The sequence below is a fragment of the Canis lupus genome, chromosome 26, assembly GCF_003254725.2.
Source record: "Canis lupus dingo isolate Sandy chromosome 26, ASM325472v2, whole genome shotgun sequence".
Taxonomy (NCBI): domain Eukaryota; kingdom Metazoa; phylum Chordata; class Mammalia; order Carnivora; family Canidae; genus Canis; species Canis lupus.
In genome coordinates this window covers 23,821,401-23,843,498 of record NC_064268.1, presented here as the reverse complement: position 1 = coordinate 23,843,498, position 22,098 = coordinate 23,821,401, and the positions used below count along the sequence as shown (strand labels likewise).

The 22,098-nt window shown below is 51.9% G+C and overlaps 1 protein-coding gene across 7 annotated transcripts; it reads right to left on the bottom strand.

The window, feature by feature from the left end:
- Window positions 1–2,325: 2,325 nt before the first annotated feature.
- On the bottom strand, window positions 2,326–22,088 carry SEC14L2 (SEC14 like lipid binding 2). Of its 7 annotated transcripts, none has more exons than XM_025474540.3 (12): window positions 21,928–22,088; window positions 19,646–19,721; window positions 15,165–15,208; window positions 14,711–14,770; window positions 14,249–14,437; window positions 13,103–13,198; window positions 12,865–12,925; window positions 12,390–12,473; window positions 8,536–8,642; window positions 8,294–8,433; window positions 7,960–8,129; window positions 2,326–2,583 (listed from the first exon to the last, which is right to left on the bottom strand). In XM_025474540.3, exons 1-12 carry the CDS (start codon window positions 21,979–21,981, stop codon window positions 2,453–2,455), a joined length of 1,212 nt encoding a protein of 403 aa, XP_025330325.1. In that variant the 5' UTR covers window positions 21,982–22,088; the 3' UTR covers window positions 2,326–2,452. The 7 variants fall into 7 exon arrangements, with proteins under 7 accessions (XP_025330325.1, XP_025330321.1, XP_025330324.1 ...); XM_025474539.3 differs by lacking the exon at window positions 2,326–2,583 and adding an exon at window positions 7,114–7,363; XM_025474541.3 differs by lacking the exons at window positions 2,326–2,583; window positions 21,928–22,088 and adding exons at window positions 7,114–7,363; window positions 21,633–21,775.
- Between the last annotated feature and the right edge of the window lie 10 nt (window positions 22,089–22,098).

The window sequence follows — 22,098 nt, the reverse complement described above, 5'->3', positions numbered from 1 at the left end:
CATTAAAGACAGGTAGTCCTGGGTTCAAATCCCAGTTGAGCCACCTATTAGCTACGTCTGTAAAACCCACTAGAGGCCCATATTTCCTGAGCGCTCACTTGTTAAGCCTCTCTTCTAAGCGCTGTGCGCGTATTATTTCCTTGAATCTTTCCAACAATCCAGGGCCATAACCACAGGGCTGTTGCCTGGTACCCAGAGGGCACTCATTTTAAAGAAATAGCTTTTTATGATTTTCAAATAAAGATTGGAAACATAAAGACCACTGATTCAGTATTAAGGACCTCATTTTGGGACACCTGGGTGGCTCCGTGGCTGAGCATCCGCCTTTGGCTCAGGTCGTGATCCCCGGGTCCTGGGATGGAGTCCGACATCAGGCTCCCCGCCCCCCCGCCCCCCTCCCCCCGCAGGGAGCCTGCTTCTCCCTCTGCGGGTGTCTCTGCCTCTCAATCTGTGTCTCTCATGAATAAATAAAATCTTTAAAAAAAAAAAAAGGACCTCATTTTTAGTCCTCGGCGTCTCTTGTCATTTTATGGTTGTGTAGGGCAGCCGGATCAGCGGTGGTGACCTTGCAGGAAGCTGGGACTCGGCCAAATGCGATCTATAGCCCCGGAAACACCGGTAGCGCTGGCGGGGAATTAGGAGACGGTCCCTAGCACCACGTGAGCGTCGCTCGGCCGCTCCCCTCCCCCTCTGTGCCCCCCGCGGGCGCCGCGCTCTCCCCAGACCCGCACTCGTCCGTGCGCAGGAAACTTCCGGTGCGCACCGTGAGACCGAGTGGGGCGGGGCCTCCGCCCAAACCTTGAAGGTGGCCAGCAGCCCCCTTGGTGCCCTTAACAAAGATGGCGGAAGGCGGTCCTTCGGCTGGGCCAATCGGGAAGCAAGCTGGTCGTCGGGTCCCCTGGGAAGCGCGCGCCCCAGGGGACTAGCGGGTGGCTTCTGCGCGTGGACCCCACTTATTGGCGGCCGGGTGAGGCTACTGAGGCACAAATTCTGTCACTCTGAGTGAGGGGCAGTGAGGAGCTAGGTGGTGGGCATTGACTTCCATTCCCCGTGCGCTGAACGTTGCTTCTTTATTCATTGGTTAATTTTCCTAACAGAGCGTAGTAAACCAAGGTCGGGACGACGCCTCGTAAGCGGCCGGGCCGGCGCCCGCGCACCCTCAGGCGGCTCCGCTCGGCGCCAGCCCCGCCCCTTGCTCCTCCCTCCGCTTCGCCCGAGCGTCTCCGCACGCGGGGCCCGCGCCTGGCTCTCCCGCGGGCCCGGGCGGCGCCGCCTTCCCGTGTCCGTTTGCAGGGCGTGGCGTGGCGTGGCGGCACGTGCGGTCCCCGGTCGCTGAGCGCCTCCCGGGCCAGCCCTGCTTGTCGCCGGCCGGAGGGGCCGGGGGCCTTCCGGGCGTTGTCGCTGCCCCCAGATGCCAGGCCGGCCTTTGGCCCCCTGCCCGGGCAGCCTCCCCGCCAGACCCCAGGAACCCAAAGCACCCGCCGGACGCCTCCCCCAGAGATGGGACCGCCAAAGCCTTGCTGAGGTCAGTCAGGAGGCGGGCTGGCCGGCACCGTGGGACACCCAGACTGGGGAAGGCCTTCACCGAGATCTGCTGTCTGGATGTCACTTGTCATTTTTGTGTGGGATGCTCAGATGGAGAGTTACTTGATGAGAGGCTGGCGGCCCTGAGACGGGGCGGGGGTTGGACGCCTCGGCATTCACTCCCACCCTCAGCCTCCCTGGCCCTCCCCGGAGCTGGGATCCTGGAGGTGATTTCCCTGTGCTTTGTTTGCGTGGAAGGACAGTGGCTGGGTACCAAGTGTCTGTCCTGAGAAGCTCTGAGTCACTGACAGTAATTAGGGTCCCAAGAGTTGCAGAGGTCTCAAGGTGGCTTCCCTGTCTACCCCTGAGTGGGAAGATCTGTGCTGAGTCAGGCCATCTCCTGAGACCTGGTGGGAAACACCAAGAGGTCCTAGCCTCAGAGATAGGAAGTTTACAAGAGCCCTTGACCCCCACCACCATGACTCTAGCAATCTGCTACCTTGCTACTCCTCATTATGATCTAGACTGGGAGCAAGTTCCTCCCCTACAGCCGGCTTCCCTGAAGTGTTAGGTCTCAATCTCTCTCCCTTTTTCTAGTTTCTTCCCTGCTGCCACCCCCATCTTCCCCTCCCTTCCCTTCCTGTCTCAGCTGTCACTGGACAGGTGAAGTTGGCACGGCTTATAGGATGGTGGATCCTATCATGGTGCCCAGCCCCGGGGGACTCTTAGTAATTTGAGAGGCACGGAGACCCTCTCCTGCTGCTCTCTCTCTTCCTAATTCTGAAATGAAAGTTCCCCAAATTCAGCCCAAGGTCTTTCTTGTAGCCCGGCTTTTTTTGGGCATCTGGGTACTGGGAAAATGATGGCTACAGGGACAGAAACTGACAGGGAGACACTGAGGGAGCCAGGTCTGCTGTGAGGAGAGGCATTACTTTGGGGTGACTGCCCCCAGTTGTTTCATCTTCTCTTCTGAGGCTTTGTCTGGAAGCAGGACCTCCACAGTGAAACTGACCTTCTTGGCATGAATGAAGCTGTAGGTGTTGTCAAACCGCAGGACATCTGAGGGGAGGCAGAAAACCAGACAGTCAGGCAATTCTGACAAAGGACAGCGATTTTTGTTGACTGAATAAGGCAGTGTGTGGTACATAATGAGGACCAAGGTGGCATAAGCAATTGTCCCTTACCTTCTGAAACTTCAGATCTTTACAGAGAGGGGGCAAAATATAAGAAAGACTATGCTGAGTGCCAGGATGAGTGAGAGAGGCAACCACATCTGTCAGTGGTTGGAAGGGGAGGGCCCTATAGACTGACATCTATAAGATCATGCAAAAGGCTTTTCAGAGGAGTTAGAGCTCGAACTGGCAAAGCAAAATCAGTAGCTGCAGTAGTTGTCATAATAATAACAGCAATGGTAACGATAGCTCCTTGGGTGTCTCAGCCCTGGATTGGTAATCTATATATACTATTATATTATTGCTCAAAATAACTCCCAAGTTCAGCATTAGTTCTGCTTTAGAGCATATAATAAAAAGGAGGTCACAGTGTTACACGGTGAGGAAGTGATGGTGCTGCAATTTCCCCGTGGCAGCACTGTTGCCTAACTTGGGCCCTGGAGAGACCAGCCCGGAGAAGGTAAAATATACAGAGTTTTGGAACCAGGAATTTATCCCACCAAAAGATAAATGGCCAAAGATGCGCACCGCATCCTTGTTTGTAATTCTGAAAGATTCGGAAAACTCAAAATGGGCATGAACTTGGCAGAGAAGGCTTTGAAGCCTTGGCCAAGGAACAGAATGCCTTTAATCTACCCCTTTTCTTTTTGAGAAGTTGTTCCCTTTTAGTCAAACAGCCGTTCAAGAGAACAGAGTGTGAGAACAAAAACACTGGCTCTGCCCTTTCCCTGTCCTGATCTTCTCTTTTTCCAGAAAAAAAAAAAAAAAAAAATTTTTTAAATAAGCCCCCCCCCCCCCCCAAAATGTATTTAAACCTGAGGTTTAACCTCTCCCCTCTCCTGCCCCTAGATAAAATGCATAGTTTAGATGTTGGGCAGACACACCACCCACACTTTCTTCATGGTGGGAAGTGAGTATTACTCATTGATATCCTCTCTGCCCCAGAGGTCTCTCAGAACCAGTAGTTCCAGAGTGGTTGAGCGTCTGCCTTTGGCTCAGGGCATGATCCCAGGGTCCTGGGATCGAGTCCCACATCAGGCTTTCTGCAGGGAGCCTACTTCTCCCTCTCCTTATGTCTCTGCCTCTTTCTGTGTCTCTCATGAATAAAATAAAATCTTAAAAAAAAAAAAAAAAAAGGAACCAATAGTCCCTCTGGAAAGAGGGACACTTCCTCACTATCCTGGATGACAGAGTCCCAGCAACCAGGATTAGTCATGCTGGGGGAGAGTTCTGAGCTCCTTGGATCGAGATGGCTCAGCCTTGTATAGTCTGTCCTCAGAAATGAGGAAGGGGCTATTGGAGGCCCAGGCCCCAGGGAAGTGGAGTTCATGAATTGCATGGTTCATTTTGACACTAATCATGTACTGACAGACCTGTAGAGCCCCCCTGAGGTCCTCCAGGTTAGGACTTCTCAACCTTTATTGGGGAACCAACCCCCTTGAGACTGATGAAAGCACACCATTTCAGATCACCTGGAGCCCATCATGGACCCTTGGGGGCAGAGTTTCCCATTGGGAAACGCACCATTCTGAAGAATGGTGGTACATGGGTGTAATCGTGTCCTCTCATTTATATATGGAAACAAATATGTATTCTAAATTAGCTTCCCTTTATTTCTCCTGATGAGCGATTCTGTCACTTTTTAAAGTACGTATTTAGGTGGGTTGTATTATCCATTAATTTCATTTCAGAATAGTAAATTAGACTCTGTATGTTATAAAAGAGAGGTGTTTGGTCTTTAAGCTTTACAGTCACTGCTCTGGGAAGTCTACAAACCCCAGATTAAGACCTGCTGCTCTGGGGGGGGTCCCTGGGTGGCTCAGCTGTTTGGCGCCTGCCTTTGGCCCAGGATGTGATCCTGGAGTCCCGGGATCAAGTCCCACGTTGGGCTCCTTGTATGGAGCCTGCTTCTCCCTCTGCCTGTGTCTCTCTCTCTCATGAATAAATAAATAAAATCTTTAAAAAAAAAAAAAAAAGACTCCTGCTCTAGAAGGGCCTTGCTGGCCAGCTAGTAGAACATGTGACTCTTAATTTCAGGGTTGTGAGTTCAAGCTCCATATTGGGCATGGAGCCTACTTAAATACAAAATAGGGGCTCCTGGGTGGCTCAATGGTAGAATGTCTGCTTTTGGCTCAGGGCATGATCCTGGGACCCCGGGGTCCTGGGATCGAGTTCTGCATCAGGCTCCCCACAAGGAGCCTGCTTCTCCCTCTGCCCACGTCTCTGCCTCTCTGTCCTCATGAATAAATAAATAGAAATCTTAAAAATAAATAAACACACACAAAAAGACCACCTGCTGTAGCCCACTCTCCTTATTTTAAGGAGAAGGAAAGCAAAAGCTAATTATTTAGAGACACTTGCTCAAAACACTTGGAGAGTTGGTTGCACAGCTGGACTCAGAAACCAGGCCTCTTGGAGCCTAGCTGGGCTCTTTTCTCCCCAGCACTGCCTGGCAGTACTGTTGAACCTTCATCCAGTGTTTTAGGTCTTTTAAACTATGTTTTGCACTCCTGGTGGACAAAGTCCAGATCTTTTCTCTGAATCCTCTTCTTTCCTAGTATTATTCTACACTCAGGCTCTCAGGAATTATTAGTTGAGAAAAAAATAAGTAAAATCAATTCAGACTTTGCTTCTCCACCTTACTAGTTAAGTACAGTTGGGCAAGGACCAGAATGGCCTGAGGTGGATCCATGTGCTCTTGCCTTTGGAGGCTGGCACAGAGTTTTAATTTCTCCACGGAGTGATTATGTTCCACTCCCAGGGAATCGCCTGGTTCTTCAAAAGCGCTGCCCTCCCACAGGTGAGCTTGTAACCTAATACTGGGTTCTTTATGGGCTCAGGTCTAACCTGAGCCATGGCTCCAGACAACAGCTGATCCCACCTCATTGTCTTTACACCTGGGGAGGGGACGTGGGTGCTGAGACCTGCCTCTAATCCTCCTTGGAATGGACAAGAAGCAGTTCCCAGTCAAGGCCCCACAGGCAGATAAATGTTCGATCTGGGAATGTATCCAAGAAAAGCTAAAATAAATTTGGGTTTGCAAACCTAAGCCAGATTATATTGTATTGTTCCTGGGTCCTTTCTTAGGCTGTTATCCTTCAGATAATATAGACAGTAATAGGCCATGCTGGGAAATGGGTTGGGTGCTGCTACTGGCTATATGATCTTGGGTAAATTACTCCCCTGGTCTGGGACTCCACTCTACCCCCTGTCACATCAGGGGTAGACCTGATCATCTCTAGGATAGGCTATGGCCTAGAGATCTGGACCAGAACTCGAGGATTCCCTCATGTCTTCTGTCTTTTGGTGTGTATGCAAGCTACTTTGTGGAGAGATAACATCCCTTCTCTATACCTCAGCTTTCCTGTCCACTTAAAAAAAAAAAAAATCAAGCTTAGGGCACCTGGGTGGCTCAGTCACCTAGGCGTCTGCCTTTAGCTCAGGTTATGATCCTGGGGTCCTGGGACTGAGCCCCAGGTCGGGCTCCCTGCTCCATGGGGAGTCTGCTTGTCCCTCTCCCTCTCCCCCTACAATCCTCTCTCTCTCTCTCTAATAAAAATCTTTTTAAAAATTCAAGGTTATATATCAAATATGCTCTGTGGATAATAGTATCCGGGCTGGTGTGCTAGGCCTTGTTCTTGCTGAAGCATACAGTAATATGCCTTTTCCTCCAAGGACCTGGCTGCTTGCTCACTAACAAGCATACTCCTCCCTGGGGAGCCATACCACAGAGCATCTATAATAAAGGAGTGTTGGAGACCAAAGGTTGCCTGGCATGTGGGGAAGTACACAGCATCTGAAGTTGGGATGATGGTGTGAGACATCCGGGGGCTAGCTCCGATATCTCCTGGTGATGCTGCCCTAGAAATGGTGCATAGGGCCTTTCCCATCTCCAGCACCATCTCCACGATGGTCTTTTTTCCCCCACACAGGTCTTGCCCTAATTATTATAATGGTGACTACAGTGTGTTGAGTGCTTGCTGTACACCAGGCATTATGCTAAGTGCTGTCCATTTAATCATCATGTATCCCCATGAGGTAGAGAATTTGATCCCTATTATAGCAATCATGAAACTCAAGCTCAGAGAGGCTAAGTCACACGCCTAAAGACCAGTCAGTCTCAAATCCAAGTCAGCTTGATGATAAAGCCCTTGCTCTCATCGACTTTCCACACCTGGCCCATTGGCTCTGATGTAAAGAAAACTGGACATTTGAAGGGCTTTTTGTGTGTGTATGTGGTTTTTCTGCTTATAAATGTAGTACATGATCATTGTAAAATAACATAGTTGCAGAATTAGTGTAAGAAGGTAAAACCCTCTAGAAGCTTCCTACCATCCCAGAGATAACCACCATTAGAGTTAGCACAGATTCCCCAGAATTCTTTTCAATGTATACACTTAAAAAAACAACAACAAAGTGTGTGTATACCATATGCTGTTTCATTCTTTGTTTTTTTTAACATGTATCAGACATCTTACATGTCAATTTATTCTCTCAAATGGGTATAATGTATTCCATTGTATGCATGGGCCAAAATTCATTTAACAAGATCTTTTTAAGACCATTTGGTTTATTGCCAGTTAAGGCTGCCAGGAACATCCTTGTCTCTATATCTTTGTGTCTTTGTGTCAACATTTCTGTAGGATAAATTTGCAGAAGTAGAATCACTGAAAGGAAATTTTAATTGATACCACAAAGTTGAAGGAGGTAAAACACTTTCTTTTTTTTCTTTTTTTTTTGGAATTTAATCTTTAAGTAAAAACACTCAATTCCTCCTGGCTAAACTTCCTGTTCGTGTTCTGTACCTGTTTTTTGATCAAGTTGAAGATAAGTGAGACTCATAGGGTCAGGACTGGGCTTTTCAGCATTCTGCTCACCCTGGGATCCCTGCACCCACCGAGGCAGGTCTGCCTCTCTGATGTCTGGGGAAGGAGCATTCCCCAGAAATGTCTGGTCACAGTTACAGATCCAGTTAAACTTGGACCAGAGAGCAAGTGTTCTGAAACCTTGTGGTCACCTAGCACCATGACTCACCTCAACCTGGAAATATCAAGTCAGAGTCCCACCCTGCTGCTAACCAGGTGGGTCCCCTGCTTATTTCCCCTCCCCAAACCTAGGTTCCCTCATCTGTGTAAGGAGAGGGTCAAAATGATGGAGCCCTATGTCTAGTTCTCACGTCTGAGACCCTAAATCCTTAGAAGAAGAGGGACCTCACAGGCAGACAGCCAGGGCAGGGGCTTTAAGCCATGAGAGAGGTACTTACAGATGCCAGGATCACTGCAGGTGAGGGTCCCATCCTCAGGAACCAGGTGGGCATTGTACCTCTGGTTGGAAAGCACCTCTGTCATCTCCCCTGCCCGCTGCCGCTCCCCCACCTTGGTCTTCAGGAAAATCCCGAACCCAATGTCCGAACCGTCTGACATGAACTGCCACCTGCAGGGGACATCCTCTCATTCAGGCATGATTGCATCTGTGTGCGTGCTCTCGGTGGGGGGGGGGGGGGGGTTCTGCCCCCAGGGTGGCTCCTCCCACCCCAGCCCAACCACTGGCACCTATGGCTGAAAGTCACGGGTGGCCATCAGGGTCCAGAACACTACCTGAGGACACAGCCAGGAAAGAGGATCTCATACTCCACTTGGTGTGAGGAGCCACGAGAAATCTGCACACTGTGCTCATACTGCTGTTTCACCTGATCTCGCACGTAATACTTCTTAGGAATGTCACCCCCATAGTTGATCTAGAAGCAAAGCACAGAGTGAACTGAAATGTGCATTTGAGCCAGGTTTCCCTGATGAGCCCTCGCCCCTATGGGCTATGCAGGGGACTATGCAGCTCATACCTTGGATTTGCACTTGGGGTTTCCATCGGGATCGGTCATGGTGCCCCCATACTCCACAGGCAGCTGGTCAGGGCTGACATATTTCAGTAAAACCTCCTTCCAGTTTGCTGGCAGCAGAGGGGAAGGAAGGAGGAAAAAAGGATCGTCACTAGACAAGATTTCCTCACTGCCCTGTGGTCAACACAAAAGAGGCAGGAAAAACCTGTCTGCCGCAGCACGCAAAATGCAGGCATTGTAAGCACATGATGTGCACTCAGCTCCGCAGAGGGTCCAGGAGGAGCCATCACCCAGAGGACTGCCCTTTCCCTGGACTAAGAATCAGGATATCCAGTGTCCTATCTCCATTGCCTCTGGCCAGTTGAGGAACCTTAGGTCAATCCCTTCATTCTGAGCCTGGTTCCTCCTGCCCCACAGGGCTCCAGTGGGAGGGACGGGAACTAAGTCCTTGAGAAGGTGCTGTTAACTGTTAACTGCCCCCAGACGTGTCTGAGAGTAAATCATCACCCTCAGGCAGGTGATACAAATATCTGGTATGCGATCAGAGGGCACAAAGAAAAGAGGGAAGGGTATCCCCTGCAGAGGGAACAGCATGTGTAGCAAGCAGGAGGGCCTGAATCGCCCGATCCGCCCTGGTTAGACGGAATTCCATCCAGGAAGGTCCAACCACATGTCTCCTCCCCTACTTTTACCTACATGGAATCGTGCTCAATCGTGACTTACTGACTGCGCCACTATAGAGAGGCCCCTTAAATGGGTTTCCTTGGCTTTACCCCAGCCACGACTTCACTTCTGCTGTTTTTCAGGCTGTCTAGCTGCCAGTGACTCGGCTCCTTTTTCTTTCTTTTTTAAATAACCAAGTCCTTTCCTGACTAGGAGAGTTTGAGTCTAGTGCAACCAGTGCTGAGAACCACTTCACCAACTCCAAATTCCTAAACCACTGTCAGCCAAGTACAATATTTTGATACTGGAAACCTTTTCATGCTGACCCTAGAGACCATAAATAGGCAGCAGCTTCAAGCCATGGGGTAGAACCCAGGTCCTCTACTGATGCTGACTAGAATCCCACAGCGGCTGTCCGGGGTCTCACAGCCTCAGATTTCTAGGGTCCTGAGACCATGTAACTCCTAGAACATGGCATCTAAGGTCTTGGGGAGAATGTAATCTGTGCTCTTAAGCTCCACTGACCAGCCCAGAGTGAATGTCTTCCCTCCTCTGTTCAAGATCCCGTATCTTCTGAGCCTGAGGCAGGTCTGGTTGAAAGGGCTTCAGGTGTGGGTGGGAAAACAGCCTGCACCTCCTCTGCAGCTCTGCTGCCAGGAAACCCGACCGGCTCATGCTCATGGTGGGTGGTAGCAGCAGCAAAGCCAAAAATCATCAGAGCCTTTTGCTCAGATTTTGTATTTCTTCCCCCAGCTCAGCTGGAAAGTTGGAATAGGGCCAGAGGGGCCCTTCCCATCTTACAGAGAGAGAAACTGAGGCAATAGGAAGCAGAACTCTGTTGCTGCCAGAGTCAGGACCAGAACCCAGAAGTTTTGTACTTTCCAGAATGCTTCACGCCACTCCCAGGGCTCACTAATACACATGGGGAAGATCTCCACCTCTGGTATGCTGCCTGATGGGGAACATTCAGAAACCTTCAGAATCCCTCTTACCTACCCCCAAGGCCGACTCCATAGGTGGCATCAAGCCTGACATGAGTCAGTCCCAATCTACCTTTCTGGCCTTTTCTTCCCACCCATTCCACTAACACTCCGGCAAAAGTCAGCTCCTCTCTATCCCGGCTGGCTTGATTCCTGGGCATCTTCCTCGCTGCTTCCCCTCGTGCCTCAATGTCTGCCTGACTCCCCTGCGTATCCAGTCTCTGTCGAGTGAGGCCCTGCCAACCTCATCAATCACTCCTCCTTCTCCCTGGTGGGCTCCTCTTGCTCCACCTGCTCTGGAGCTCAAAGTTCCCAGGGTTTTTTTGTTTTTTGTTTTTTTTTTTAAGATTTTATCCATTTATTCATGAAAGGCAGAGAAAGAGAGGCAGGGACATAGGCAGAGGGAGAAGCAGGCTCCCTAGGGGAAGCTTAATGGGGGACTCCATCCCAGGACCCTGGGATCACGCCCTGAGCCTAAGGCAGATGCTCAACCCCTGAGCCACCCAGGCATCCCTCGGCTTAATTGATAACTCCCAAATTTCCAAACTGGGGTTCTCTCCTCAGCTTCAGGCCCAAGCATCCCCAACATCTGTAGATCTCACAGACTCCTCAAACTCAGTGTCAAGCTAATTCCTCCAGCTGTGTCCCCAGCTGAACTAATGTCACCAGTGATTATAATACTCAGTCATTCATGCCAGAGACCAGAAAGTCATTCTAGATTTCTCTTCCTCCTTTCCTACACCCAATGCGATCAGGTTCTGCTGTTTTACTTCTTAAGTAAGTCCCAGATCCGGCCTCTCTTTTTTTTTAAATGTTGCTTTGTACTGAGCTCATAACTAGTTCTCTTTTTATTTTTTTTTAAAGATGTATTTATTTATTTGACACAGAGACAGCACAAACAGGGGGAGCAGCAGGCAGAGGGAGAGGGAGAAGCAGATCCACCCCAGAATTCTGGGATCACGACCTGAGCCCAAGGCAGATGCTTAACCATCTGAGCCATCCGGGCTCCTCTATTTCTACCCTCCCCCTGCCCAGCTCAGGCTTGCAACGTCTCTTGCATGGACTGCGGCCCTGGTATACGCACACTGGTACCTGTCCTTCACAGGCTTGCTGGTCAAATGTGTCTGCATTTAAAGTCTGATCCTGGTACTCCCCTTGCTCAGAACCCTTCTTTGGTTCCCCACAGCCCGTGGAGCTGTGTCCCGGCTTCCCAGCACGGTGCCCTATCTCCCGGCTCCCCTCCAGCTGCACCTCTCCCCACGCCCTGCCACCCCGCCGCCCTGCCATGCTCTCTATAATGGCCTGAGCCACAGCGCCTAAGGTCTGTGCTCAGTGCTATTCCTTCTGCCCAGCGGCTTCCCGCCTGGCTTCATCTGGCTGCCTCTTACTCATTCCCTAGCACTCAGATGAGGTAGGCATCCCCTAACTGGGGTCAGGAGGGGTGAGTGCCCCTGCTCGCTGTTCCCACCCCCTTCTTTATTCCCTGCTTTTACATTTAACGTGCAGTGCTGCTACATGTCTGTTTGTGACTCTCCTTCCCCAAGAGCACTGCCAGGGATGCTGATTCATCTTTGTCACCTAGTCCAGGGCTGGCACACAGCAGGTGCTCATCAAAGGAAGCCACTCCTAGTTGCCCCTAACTAAAAGCAACCTCTGCTCCTTTGACCTCTGTGGCACTTCCCTCTGCCATTTCTAGTACCTTTTCTAGCTTGTATTGTCCCTTTCTTTCTACCGGCTTCTCTCCTGTTAATACTGTAAGCTCCCTGAGAACAAGACTGGTGTTTTGGGTGCCTGGGTGGCTCAGTTAGTTAAGCGTCTGCCTTTGGCTCAGGCCATGATCACAGGATCCTACGATGGAGCCTGAGTCGGGCTTCTCGCTTAGCTGGGAATCTACTTCTTCCTCTGCCCCTCCCCCTGCTGTTCTCTCTCTCTCTCTCTCATATAAATAAATAAAATCTTTTTTTAAAAAGACAAAAAAGATTGGTGTTTCATTCATCTTTGCACCTACAGTGCTCAGTACTTTCTTCCAGAGTGTTTGAGAGAAAGAGTGCTTATGAAAACAGAAGGGAAGACCCTAGCCCAGCCCCCACTTGCTCCTGGGTCCCACCGCTACCAACCCAACAGAGGAAGCCTTTGCCCTAGACACTTCTAAAGCTATCTCCGATTTGGGTCGTGTACCATCCCATGGTGTTGAGAAGAGTCTGGGCTACTCACCCCCCAGGACCATGATCTTCTTGCGTGTGTCCTCACTCAGGAAGGGTTTGATGAGGTTGTAGGCCACAGGAAACAGCTTGGGGGCTGGAACAGAGACCAAGCGATGTGAGACCAGGAGCAGAGCTCACCCTGTCCCTGATAGTGTCCTCCACAGACCCCTGTGTCAGGTCACAGGTTCCCTAGTGCTGTGGCGCCCACACAGGCAGCCCAGGATGCGAGGCTTGGCATGGCCACCTCTTACTTCCAGCTTCCCTGTCTGGACAGCGGGTATAGCCTTCCTACGTCACCGGTCCAAGAGGTTCCAAGGAGGTAATAAATCCTAAAAGCTTTGTGAACTGTGAATTGGTCTGCCTACGTCAGGGGTCCTCAGATGCCCTCCTCTGGCTCATCCCATTCTACTCTCCTGAATCTGGCCCAGGAATGCTTTTGGCCCCTCCTTCCCATTTGACTTCATCACAGATAGCTCCCAACCTACCTTTAACAACGAAAAGACGCTTCAGCGTTTCAGGATAGTTCTCCTCAAACATACAGAGAAACTGTGGAAACAAGATCACCGAGTCCAGCAAGCTCAGACCTCTGTACCAGGGAGGAAGGCCCTGCCTTCTGCAGGCTAGACTTGGCCCCCATGGCCTCACCCACAGGGCATCCCAGCAGGGTGGCCTACACCCACTTTCTTTCCTCTCCCCACCCCTCCTCCCAGCCCCACCCCTCACCTCCCCATAGGCCTCCACTGCTGGCTTCCAGAGATGCTTGAGGCCAAGCCCCTCGCAGTCATAAATCAGGGTGACGGTCTCCACCTTCTTCCCCATCTGCAAGGGGCAGAGGGGCAGAAAGTCACATCAGGCTGCCGCACTGCAGAAACCTACTCCAGTTCAGGGCAAGAAGCTGATTTGCTTGTGTGCTGAAATGGCAACTGTATTTGGGCGGGGCCATATCTAGAGTTTTCCGAATTGAGATAATCACCCCCAGGCCAAAACTGTAGACTAGGCTCGTCACTCTTCCTGCCTAAGTGTCCCTGTTCTTATCCAGTAAACAACTGGGTGGATCTAGATTATATCTGAGGTCCCTCCTGTTCTGCAGTTTGGCCTGATGGCCTGCCTCTTCCTCTGGGCGCAGCACCTGGTAGCCCCCAGTCCATGGGGCCTCATGTGACCACTTATCTGGCACACAGGCACAGAGACTCTCAGTCCAACCTAGTCCTCAAGGGTGCCCATCTAGCGCTTCTCTGCATCCGCAGCCTGCAGGGTCTCTGGACACATTAGGCTCTCAGTGCAAGTTTGTGAATGACAGTGTTGAGATGTTTCCAGATATATGACATCATTTCACTGCATCCTTACACTAGCTAGAGAGGAAGGCAGGAAGGAAGATCAGGGTGGCTCCAGCTCTCTCCCTTTAGCCTTTTTCTCAGAGAGGGAATCACCTGTCCTTATCTTTTTTTGAATGCAGCGTTAGAGAAGCACAGACTCTGAGCTCATCTACACCAACAGAACCCAATACTATGACAAAGATTTTACAGATGCTCAGATGAATGAGAAAAGCAATATAATGTAGTATGTTATCTATGAAAGTAAATTTCTTTGATTGAAAGGACTTCCCTTTATTCTGAGACTATGCCATTCTTATAGTTTTGGGGGTTAATTATAGCAACAGTAGCCGGTAAATTTCCTTTTAAGCCCTGGAAAAAAATAGAAATGTGGCAACACGGGTCAGTCCCTAAAACATTGAGATTTCACTTGTCCATGAAATCCAAACCTCTGGCCTCAGCCCTGAAGTTATGCGTAAATCCCTGTGTGATATGCCCGCTTCTGCTTGAACACTTCAGTGATGAACTCGTTTTCAACCGAGCTAAGCCCACTCGCCTTTTCGGTCTGGCGGGCACACTCCTGCAGGAGCCGCTCACAGTCCCGCATCTTGGTCTTGAGCAAGTCCTGTTTGGTGGCTGAGAGGAGTAGACCCTTGGCATCCAGAGGTCCAATGATGTCGTACCAGATGGGGCAGCCGTCGAGGTCATAGCCACACATGCCCCCTGACAGATACTGTTGGACCACCTGGGCAAAGACATAGAAGGGGCATCTGGTCAGCAGGTCAGGGGAGGCCATGCCTTCCCTGTATTCCGGGACCTTTCTATGGGTTCATCAGGCTCTCCTTCCACAGCCTTTCCCCCTGGATGGCAATGGATACCCACTCTGGAACCCTTAGGGCTCATTTGGCATGGTCAGACCTCTCCTCTGAGGGTCCCAGTCTGACAGACTCAGGATACAGATTGTAGGTGTGATGGACCTAACTGACATAGTGGGTGGGGTAAGATCATCTGTCCTCACCTCTGGAGGCTGCCAGCTTGTGATGTGGTCAATGTCCTTTTGTTTTCGGAACTCCACGTGCTGCAAACATACAGTCAAGACTTTAAAAAAGCTGGGATGGAGGAACCCCTTATAGGCATCCAACAATAGGTAACACCGTGCCCCAGGTATGTCACGAGAAGGCAAGTGGCAGGACTGGAGAAGAAGGCACTGCCTGTTTTTGAGGTCTGTGCAGAATGGACTGTAATTCTTAGCTGGCCCAGAACTATGAAAGCTCTGTGTTACCAGGGAAGGGAATGTACTTTGTCCCAAAGGGATAAGGCAACAGTGGTCAGCTAATACTCAGATATGCCACACGAGCCAGAGGCTGTGATCGAGTGGGCAGAGTGGGCAAAGGAAGTCCAAGCCCAGTGTGATTCTGATGGGTGGGAACCGAGGCAGGCAACAGTAGGATATGGAGCCAAATGGATCTCACCTTTCTGAGCATGGCCTCGGACTTCTGCAGGTCGAAGTTTCTTGCTGTAACAGGGAAATGTGGTCAGGGTTAGACCAGCGGCCTGGGCATCTAAGGTAAGGGAGATTTCTCTATTCCTGTGCTTGGGGCTGACTCCTCCCCAACTTCACCCCCAGCTGACTCCTAAATCACTCCACCATGCAGAAGCTTATTAGGAAGACCTTCTCTAGGGGTTTCTGGAACACCACTATCCCGAAAGAGCAGGTCAAGGATCAGGGCAGGTGGGTGCAGCCTTGTAATTTCAGAATCAAAAGAATTTTACCCTAGTGGATGCAACAGATGAAAGATCTCATCTCCTCTCAAGGAAAGTGAACCCTGGACCCCTTTATCAATCAGCCTTCCCCCTTTGCACAAAGTTAATCTCCTTCACGGTCTAACATCCAGTTCTGAGAACTTGACCTACAGTTCAAAGATGAACACAGCTGCCCCATAATCTGGGGCAGATCTAGTAGAATATCCCCTGAGGACAGAAGGGTTGATGAGCCTCCAGTCAACGTTGCCATATCTGCCAAGGACCCACACAGACCCTCATGGGACACAGAGGGCCCTCCTCCCAGGGTTCCTGGAAAGCTTCAGAATTAAAGTTCACCTAGGCCAACTCTTCATCTGATGCTCCAATCCCCAAGTCATCCTGCTCAAGCTTGAACACAAAGACCTCACTGCCCCCCAAAACCACCTGCTTCCAGATAATCCGAGCTGCTATTTGCACTCAGTGCTCATGGTTATGCTAAACGGAGATCCACTCCAGGAGGCACTCAGAAAGTAGGATCCCTTCCTCAGCCACATGACACGCTTTCCAATACTGGTGAATTCTGGGCTGCCACCTGCATCCCCTCGGCCGTCAGGTTGCCCATCCATAGATCCCTTCTTGGACCATTCCTCACAGCCCGGTTTCAAGTCCATCCACAGAACTTCCCTTTGGATGGTTTCCAGTCTGCCAGTGTCCTACTTAAAGCGGGCTGCCCAGAACTGAGCACAGCACCAGGTGTTGCCTACCCTTCTCCAATAAAGCCTAAGAACTTTCTTGGCAACAGTCATACCCTTAACTCAGATGGAGCTTATAGTCAACTGACCCTCCCAAATCCTTTTCAGCTGTGCTGCAGCTAAGGCTCCATCCCATATGTTGTGAAGCGGTTTTCTGGATACATCCCTATCAGATTTCATCTTGTTACCGTTGGCTCACTCCATTTCATCCTTTAGGGAGTTTCTGAGATCCAGATTCTGATCAATTTTTGCCAACTGACCTATGAACTGTCCCTCCCAGCCCTCTGTCCTCTGGATCTGACTGACATCTAGATCTGCTGACAGCCCTGGAACCTGGGCCAGACAGGCTGCCCTCTGGACTGTCACCGGTCCCTTAATCACTGATCTCTGGGAGTGGCCAAGCATATTCCCTGACTCTGCTATCATGAAATCCACTCCACTGTCCTGCACCCGAAGAGGACATCAAGAGATTTGACCAATGCCACACCCGTCATCGGTGCCACACACACATTTGTAGAACTTGACGGCCTTTACTGTTAAGAAGTTTCTTCCGATGGCCACATTTCATGCACCATCATGGCAGCAAGGGGGAGCTTTAGGAGGAATATAATCTGGGTTTGCATCTCAGCCATTCCCCTTTCTCCCAGTGTGACTTTCAGATACTGCACATCTCCAACTGAATCATCAATGATCTAGAAACACATGAAAGATGCTAAGCAACACACTATCATGATGGGGGAGCCCAGTTGGTTTGTGAGAGTGGGAATCCTCCATAGGAACAGAAGTGGTGGTGAAGTGTGTGTGACCCCTTATCTCCGGACAGCTCTCTAGTTAGCCCATATCTGCCAGCACCCAACACCCAGGGTCTTCTCTGAGGGCCCTCCCCGAGTTGCCACTTGGCCTTGGCAGCACCCGGCATGGTGCCTCCCAGTACCTGCTGAGTCAGGCCTCTCCAGGGTTCCTGTGCCTTGGTCTGGGGCAGATCAAAGCATGGCTTAGGGCACTGCCAGAGAACATGACCTAGGAGCAGCTATCCTGGGTTCTTATTTGATCACTTTTGAATCCTGAAGAAGGAGGAGACTCAGACCTGCTTTGCCCCCTTCCTCCCCGACAGGCACACAGTTTCTACCGTCTTCTTGTTTTCATCAGGCCATCTGATCCTCCTTGCTGGGAAGCCCAGAGCTCAGCCCAGTCAGGGGGAAGCAGTACAGACTAGTATGACAGCTATCAGGGCCAGGAGGCCCACAGAAAACTAAACCCGTGTGAGGGGAAGGGGCCGAGAGTGGAAGCCTGAACTAACACCTAGGTGAGAGAAAGACATACTGCTAGCATGCGCTTTGAAAAGGTTTCCTTTAGAATCAAAGGCAGAGAGGGAAAAGGTTTCCTTAAAAAAAAAAAAAAGGCAACAAAAACCCTAATTAAAATTCACAGTAGAGTTTGACCAGGCCTGAGCTCCTGCCCAGGAAATGTAAGGCACAAATAAAGTGCCAAGGAGACATTTCCTCTGTCTGAAGAGGCAGAGCGTGGCTTCAGGGGGCAGCTGTGGCTTCCTGGAGAGAACACTGGCCTGAAAGCCTGAGGCCCCTGGTTGCTGCCCTGATTCTGCTTCTCATTAGCTGTGTACCTTCAGGTACGTGCCTTCCCCGCTCTGGGCCTCCGCTGGCAAGGCCTCCCACTGGCCATCCATCTGGCAAAGGAGGATGACTATACTCTTCGATATCCTTTTTTTTTTTTTTAATATTTTATTTATTTATGTGACACAGAGAGAGAGAGAGAGAGAGAGAACATGAGCAAACAGAGCAGCAAGCAGAGGGAGAGGGAGAAGCGGGCTCCCTGATGAGCAGAGAGCCTGCCTCGGGGCTCGATCCCAAGACCCCAGGATCAGCACCAGAGCCAAAGGCAGACGCCTAACAGACCAAACCGCCCATGTGCCCCACTCTTCCGATATTCTTGCATGCAAAGAGAGGGGTTATCTCAGGACTGGGGAGTTAGGAATGCCTGGGAAACCAACCACCAGGAGCCCAGGCAGCCTCCTCTCAGATAAAAGAGCTGCGTTATTATTCAGCTCTCTGAAACCACTCTCTACCTAACAGCAGCTCGGTGGTGTGTTTGATCATCTTGCATCTGGCTCTTTAAGGCAGCACAGCCTTCCCACGCTGACTACCCACCCACTTCTAGCTATAGTCCTTCAGCAAATGCTAGACCAAAATATCCTCCAGCGCTGGACCGACTGCACTGCGCCCCCGTGCTGCCCCTCCACCCAACCTGAGTGGGCTCGGTGGGGGGTGGTCACAGCATTTTGGGGGAAAGGGTCAAGTGGTACTTTCAGAGACACAAGGGGCCCCATGTGGCTTTCCTGGCTGCACCACCCCTAGGGTGCCTCCCAGTAGGTCCCCAGAGTGTGGCAGCTCCATTTCTGGCCAGAAAAGAAATATACATCTCTTCACCTGTCCCAAGACCCCTGGGTTAAGTATGTGTGTGTCTATGTCTATAAATAAACAATCGGGCATGGTATACACTTTAGTGTTGGGGGCCATGAGTCTATATCACAACTGAATCTCTGCTAGCCTAACACAGTGGAATTTTCTCTATTATTTCAATGGCCAGGGATAAAGTTTTTATAAAGAAAAAAAGAAGTGTCACAGGAATCAGAGAGGGTGGCACATGAGAGAAGAAGAGAAAAAAGAAAGGAGAGATCTCAGGAGTTGGGGCATGGGGTTGAGTTGTACTCTGATGCTCCGAGAAAGCCATGCATTTCATTACCACATGCAGAGTTCCATCCTGTTACATCTTGCAACAGGCAGGGCAGCCTGTCTGGTCCTATTCTACCAGAGAGGAACCTAAAGCAGATGTGTGCACCTGGCCCACATGCCATCATCTGGCCAGGGCAGAGCTAGACCTAGAACTCAGGGCTCTGGAACCCGGTAGGGGCTCGAGGGTAGTCTTGTCTACCTAAGTTAGGCACTCTGTCCCTCCTGCAAGCTAAACTCTGCCCTAAACTGCTGGCCTGCCATCCCCAAAGGCCACAGAGGGGGATCAGCCTCTCCCAGGGGCCTGCACTCTGGTTCTAAACTTGGCTCTGCTTCAAGCTTCCCACATGGCTGGGTCTTGCTAGGCTTCTCCTCAATCCACTTCCCCAAAGTCCATCAGCAGAGTGGATTTATGGAATGGGTGGAAAGTGCACTGGGCTGGGAGTCAGCCCACCAGCTCTAGACTTCTCTCTGCCTGTAGCTCAAACGCTGTGTGACTTGGAACAAGTTACTTCACCTCTCTGAGCCTCAGTGTCATTATCTACTCAATAGGAGGGTCAAGGTTACGTAATCGCCAAGGGCCCTTTTGGCTCTAAAGGTTGAATTCTCCAGATTTGCAGATTGCCAGGGGCAAGGTTCCCAGAGGGTGCCATTCTGCTACTCAGAACAAGCCCCTGCCCCAGCCTCCCGCAGCCCCTCTTCCCTCACCTCGGAGCCAGCGCAGGAGAAAATAGTCATCTGGATTCGGCAGGGTGGGCAGCACATCCTGGACATTCTCCCGAAACTGTAGGGAGAGGTAGTAGGGTGAGTGGCAGGTCCCACCCTGACCACCCGCTGCCCAGGACTCTCCATAGGGACTGTGCTGGACCCCTCTACAGCATGGGTCAACTCTGCAGACACCGGCTGAGCACGTAGGCTGCATGGTGCACTCTTTGCCTCAGTGGATAGCAAGGAGGAGGCGGGAAGGGAGTAACACTCTACCCCTGCCTGGCTGTGTGCACTTCCACACTCCCTAGTGTGGCAGTGGGCATATGTGTTCCCAGCTAACTGTGATAGTAGACACTCTGGGACGTGCCACAGTAAAAGCTGTTTGCCAAGCATTCCCTGTGTGCCCAGCACTGAACTTGGCACTTATCTTCTTCATGCTTCACTCAGAATCTCACGTCTTACTGTCCCCATTTTACAGATGAAGAAATAAGAGCTCAGAGAGGCTAAGTAACATGCCCAAGGTTGAGCAACTAGTAATCAGAGGAGCGAGGATGCAAACCCCCGTCTGTCGGAGGCCAGAGCGTGCACTCTTTCCACTGTAGTCTTCTGCCCCTTAGTCATGGACTGGGGAGCACTGTGCTGGGGAGTAGAGGGAAGGAAGAGTTGGATTGTGACTGGCCCAGGAAGACAGTGGGTTCATGACGACTTCAAAAAAGACACTTGCCAGAAACCAAAACAGGTGCCAAAAAAAATTTGCTTGGGCTTGAAGGACTTCAAAGGTAGCAGGAGGGAGGAGGGCCATCCAGGTGGAGGGAACAGTTCCAACAGGAAGCCACGAAGGGGGAAAGTGCAGGGAGTGCCAAACAAGAGATATGGACAGTGACCCCGAGGGATGGCCACATCTACCTCCAACTGCTCACTACCCTGTGGGTGAGCACCCCCCCCCCCATGCTGTCCCCATGCCTCCTGCTCCCAGTCATTCACCCTTCTCTAGTCAATGACCTACAGGACAACCATGGAGGGGACCAATGAGGACCTGCCACTTCTGCCCCTTGCCTAGGTCAGCAAGGGACTCAGAACATCCAGCCCCATCCCCCAAACAGCGCCCAGACTTCCAGGGAAACTGGTCCTCCAGGGCCCACCCCTCACCAAGGACCCCACCCAGCCTCTGGTCTCTAAGTTTAATCACCACCTAATCCCTCCTCTGTCTGACTTCCCCTGCAGGTCAGCAGTAAAACCTGAAACCTCCCTATCCAGCCTCCCTGGGATGGGGGAGGCCAAGCCTGGGGCAAAGCTTTCACAGGGTTGGTGCCTCAGCCCCACAGCTGTGGCAGGAGACACATGTCCCCAACATCCGCCACCCCCCCCAACCACACCACCACCAGCTCCAAGCAACGGAGAGCTGCTTGGCTGTGGGCATCCAAACCTTGAGACCAGACCCCATCAATTCTGGGTTCAAGGACAGCCAACCTCCCATCTCCTCAAGGGCAACAAAGAGTAGAGTCCGTTGGTGGAGAGGGGATCCAGCCTCCAAACTGTCGCCCCCTCCTCTGCCCAGGCACCGGGCAAAGCCAGGGTTACTCCCTAGCCTTCTGAAGAGCATCTGCCTGAGTTCCCGGCCAGGGAGGGGCCTGGACCGCAGGACAGAGGAGGGCCCGTCTGAGCTCAAACTAACCTCAACCCAGTAAGTCACCCATGGGATCCCAGGCTTCACACAGAAGGGTGCTCCCTTCAACATCCTGGGGTCCAACCCCTCATTTCATTTCCTCAAGGGGCACACAGTGAAGGACGGGTTTGCCCAAGGTCGCAGACAGACTTGGTGCCCCAGCAGGGGCTCTCCAAGTATCCTACGGAGATGTCAGGGCCCTGTTGGCGGTGCCACTGCCCCCGCAAGAGGAAAACCTCCCGGAAATGGGAGGAAACCTGGGGCCCTACCCCTGCCCCTGCCCCGGGGGGCCCCGCTGCCAGGCTCCGGGATGAATATTGCCTTTGTGCCCTGGCTGCCTCCGAGGGCTCCCAAGCAACCACGTCTCCCCAGGTGGCACCGCCAAGGGCTCACTCGGGGCGGAGGCTGGGGTGGCCAAACTTCCCCGGGGCCTCCTCGGCCGGGCCGGGAGGGAGGGGCGCGCCGCGGGGCGAGGGGCGCGAGCCGCCAGGTGCCACCGGCCGTGACTCCGTCCGTGGCCCGCCCCCGGTCGGCCCCTTCCCGGCTCCCGGCCGCCGGCGGGCGAGGCCCCGGCCCGGGGGGGGGGGGGGGCGGGGGGGCCGGGATCAGGGCTCACCTTGGCCAGTGCCTCCTTCTGCCTGGGGCTCAGATCGCCGACTCTGCCGCTCATCGTGGCTCGGGCTCGGGGCGCGGCGGTTGCGGAGCTGATGGAGCTCGGGCTCGTTCTCCGCCGCGGGAGTAAAGTCCCAGCCTTTGGCCCGGGCCGCGGGGCTGGCAGCCAAGCCCC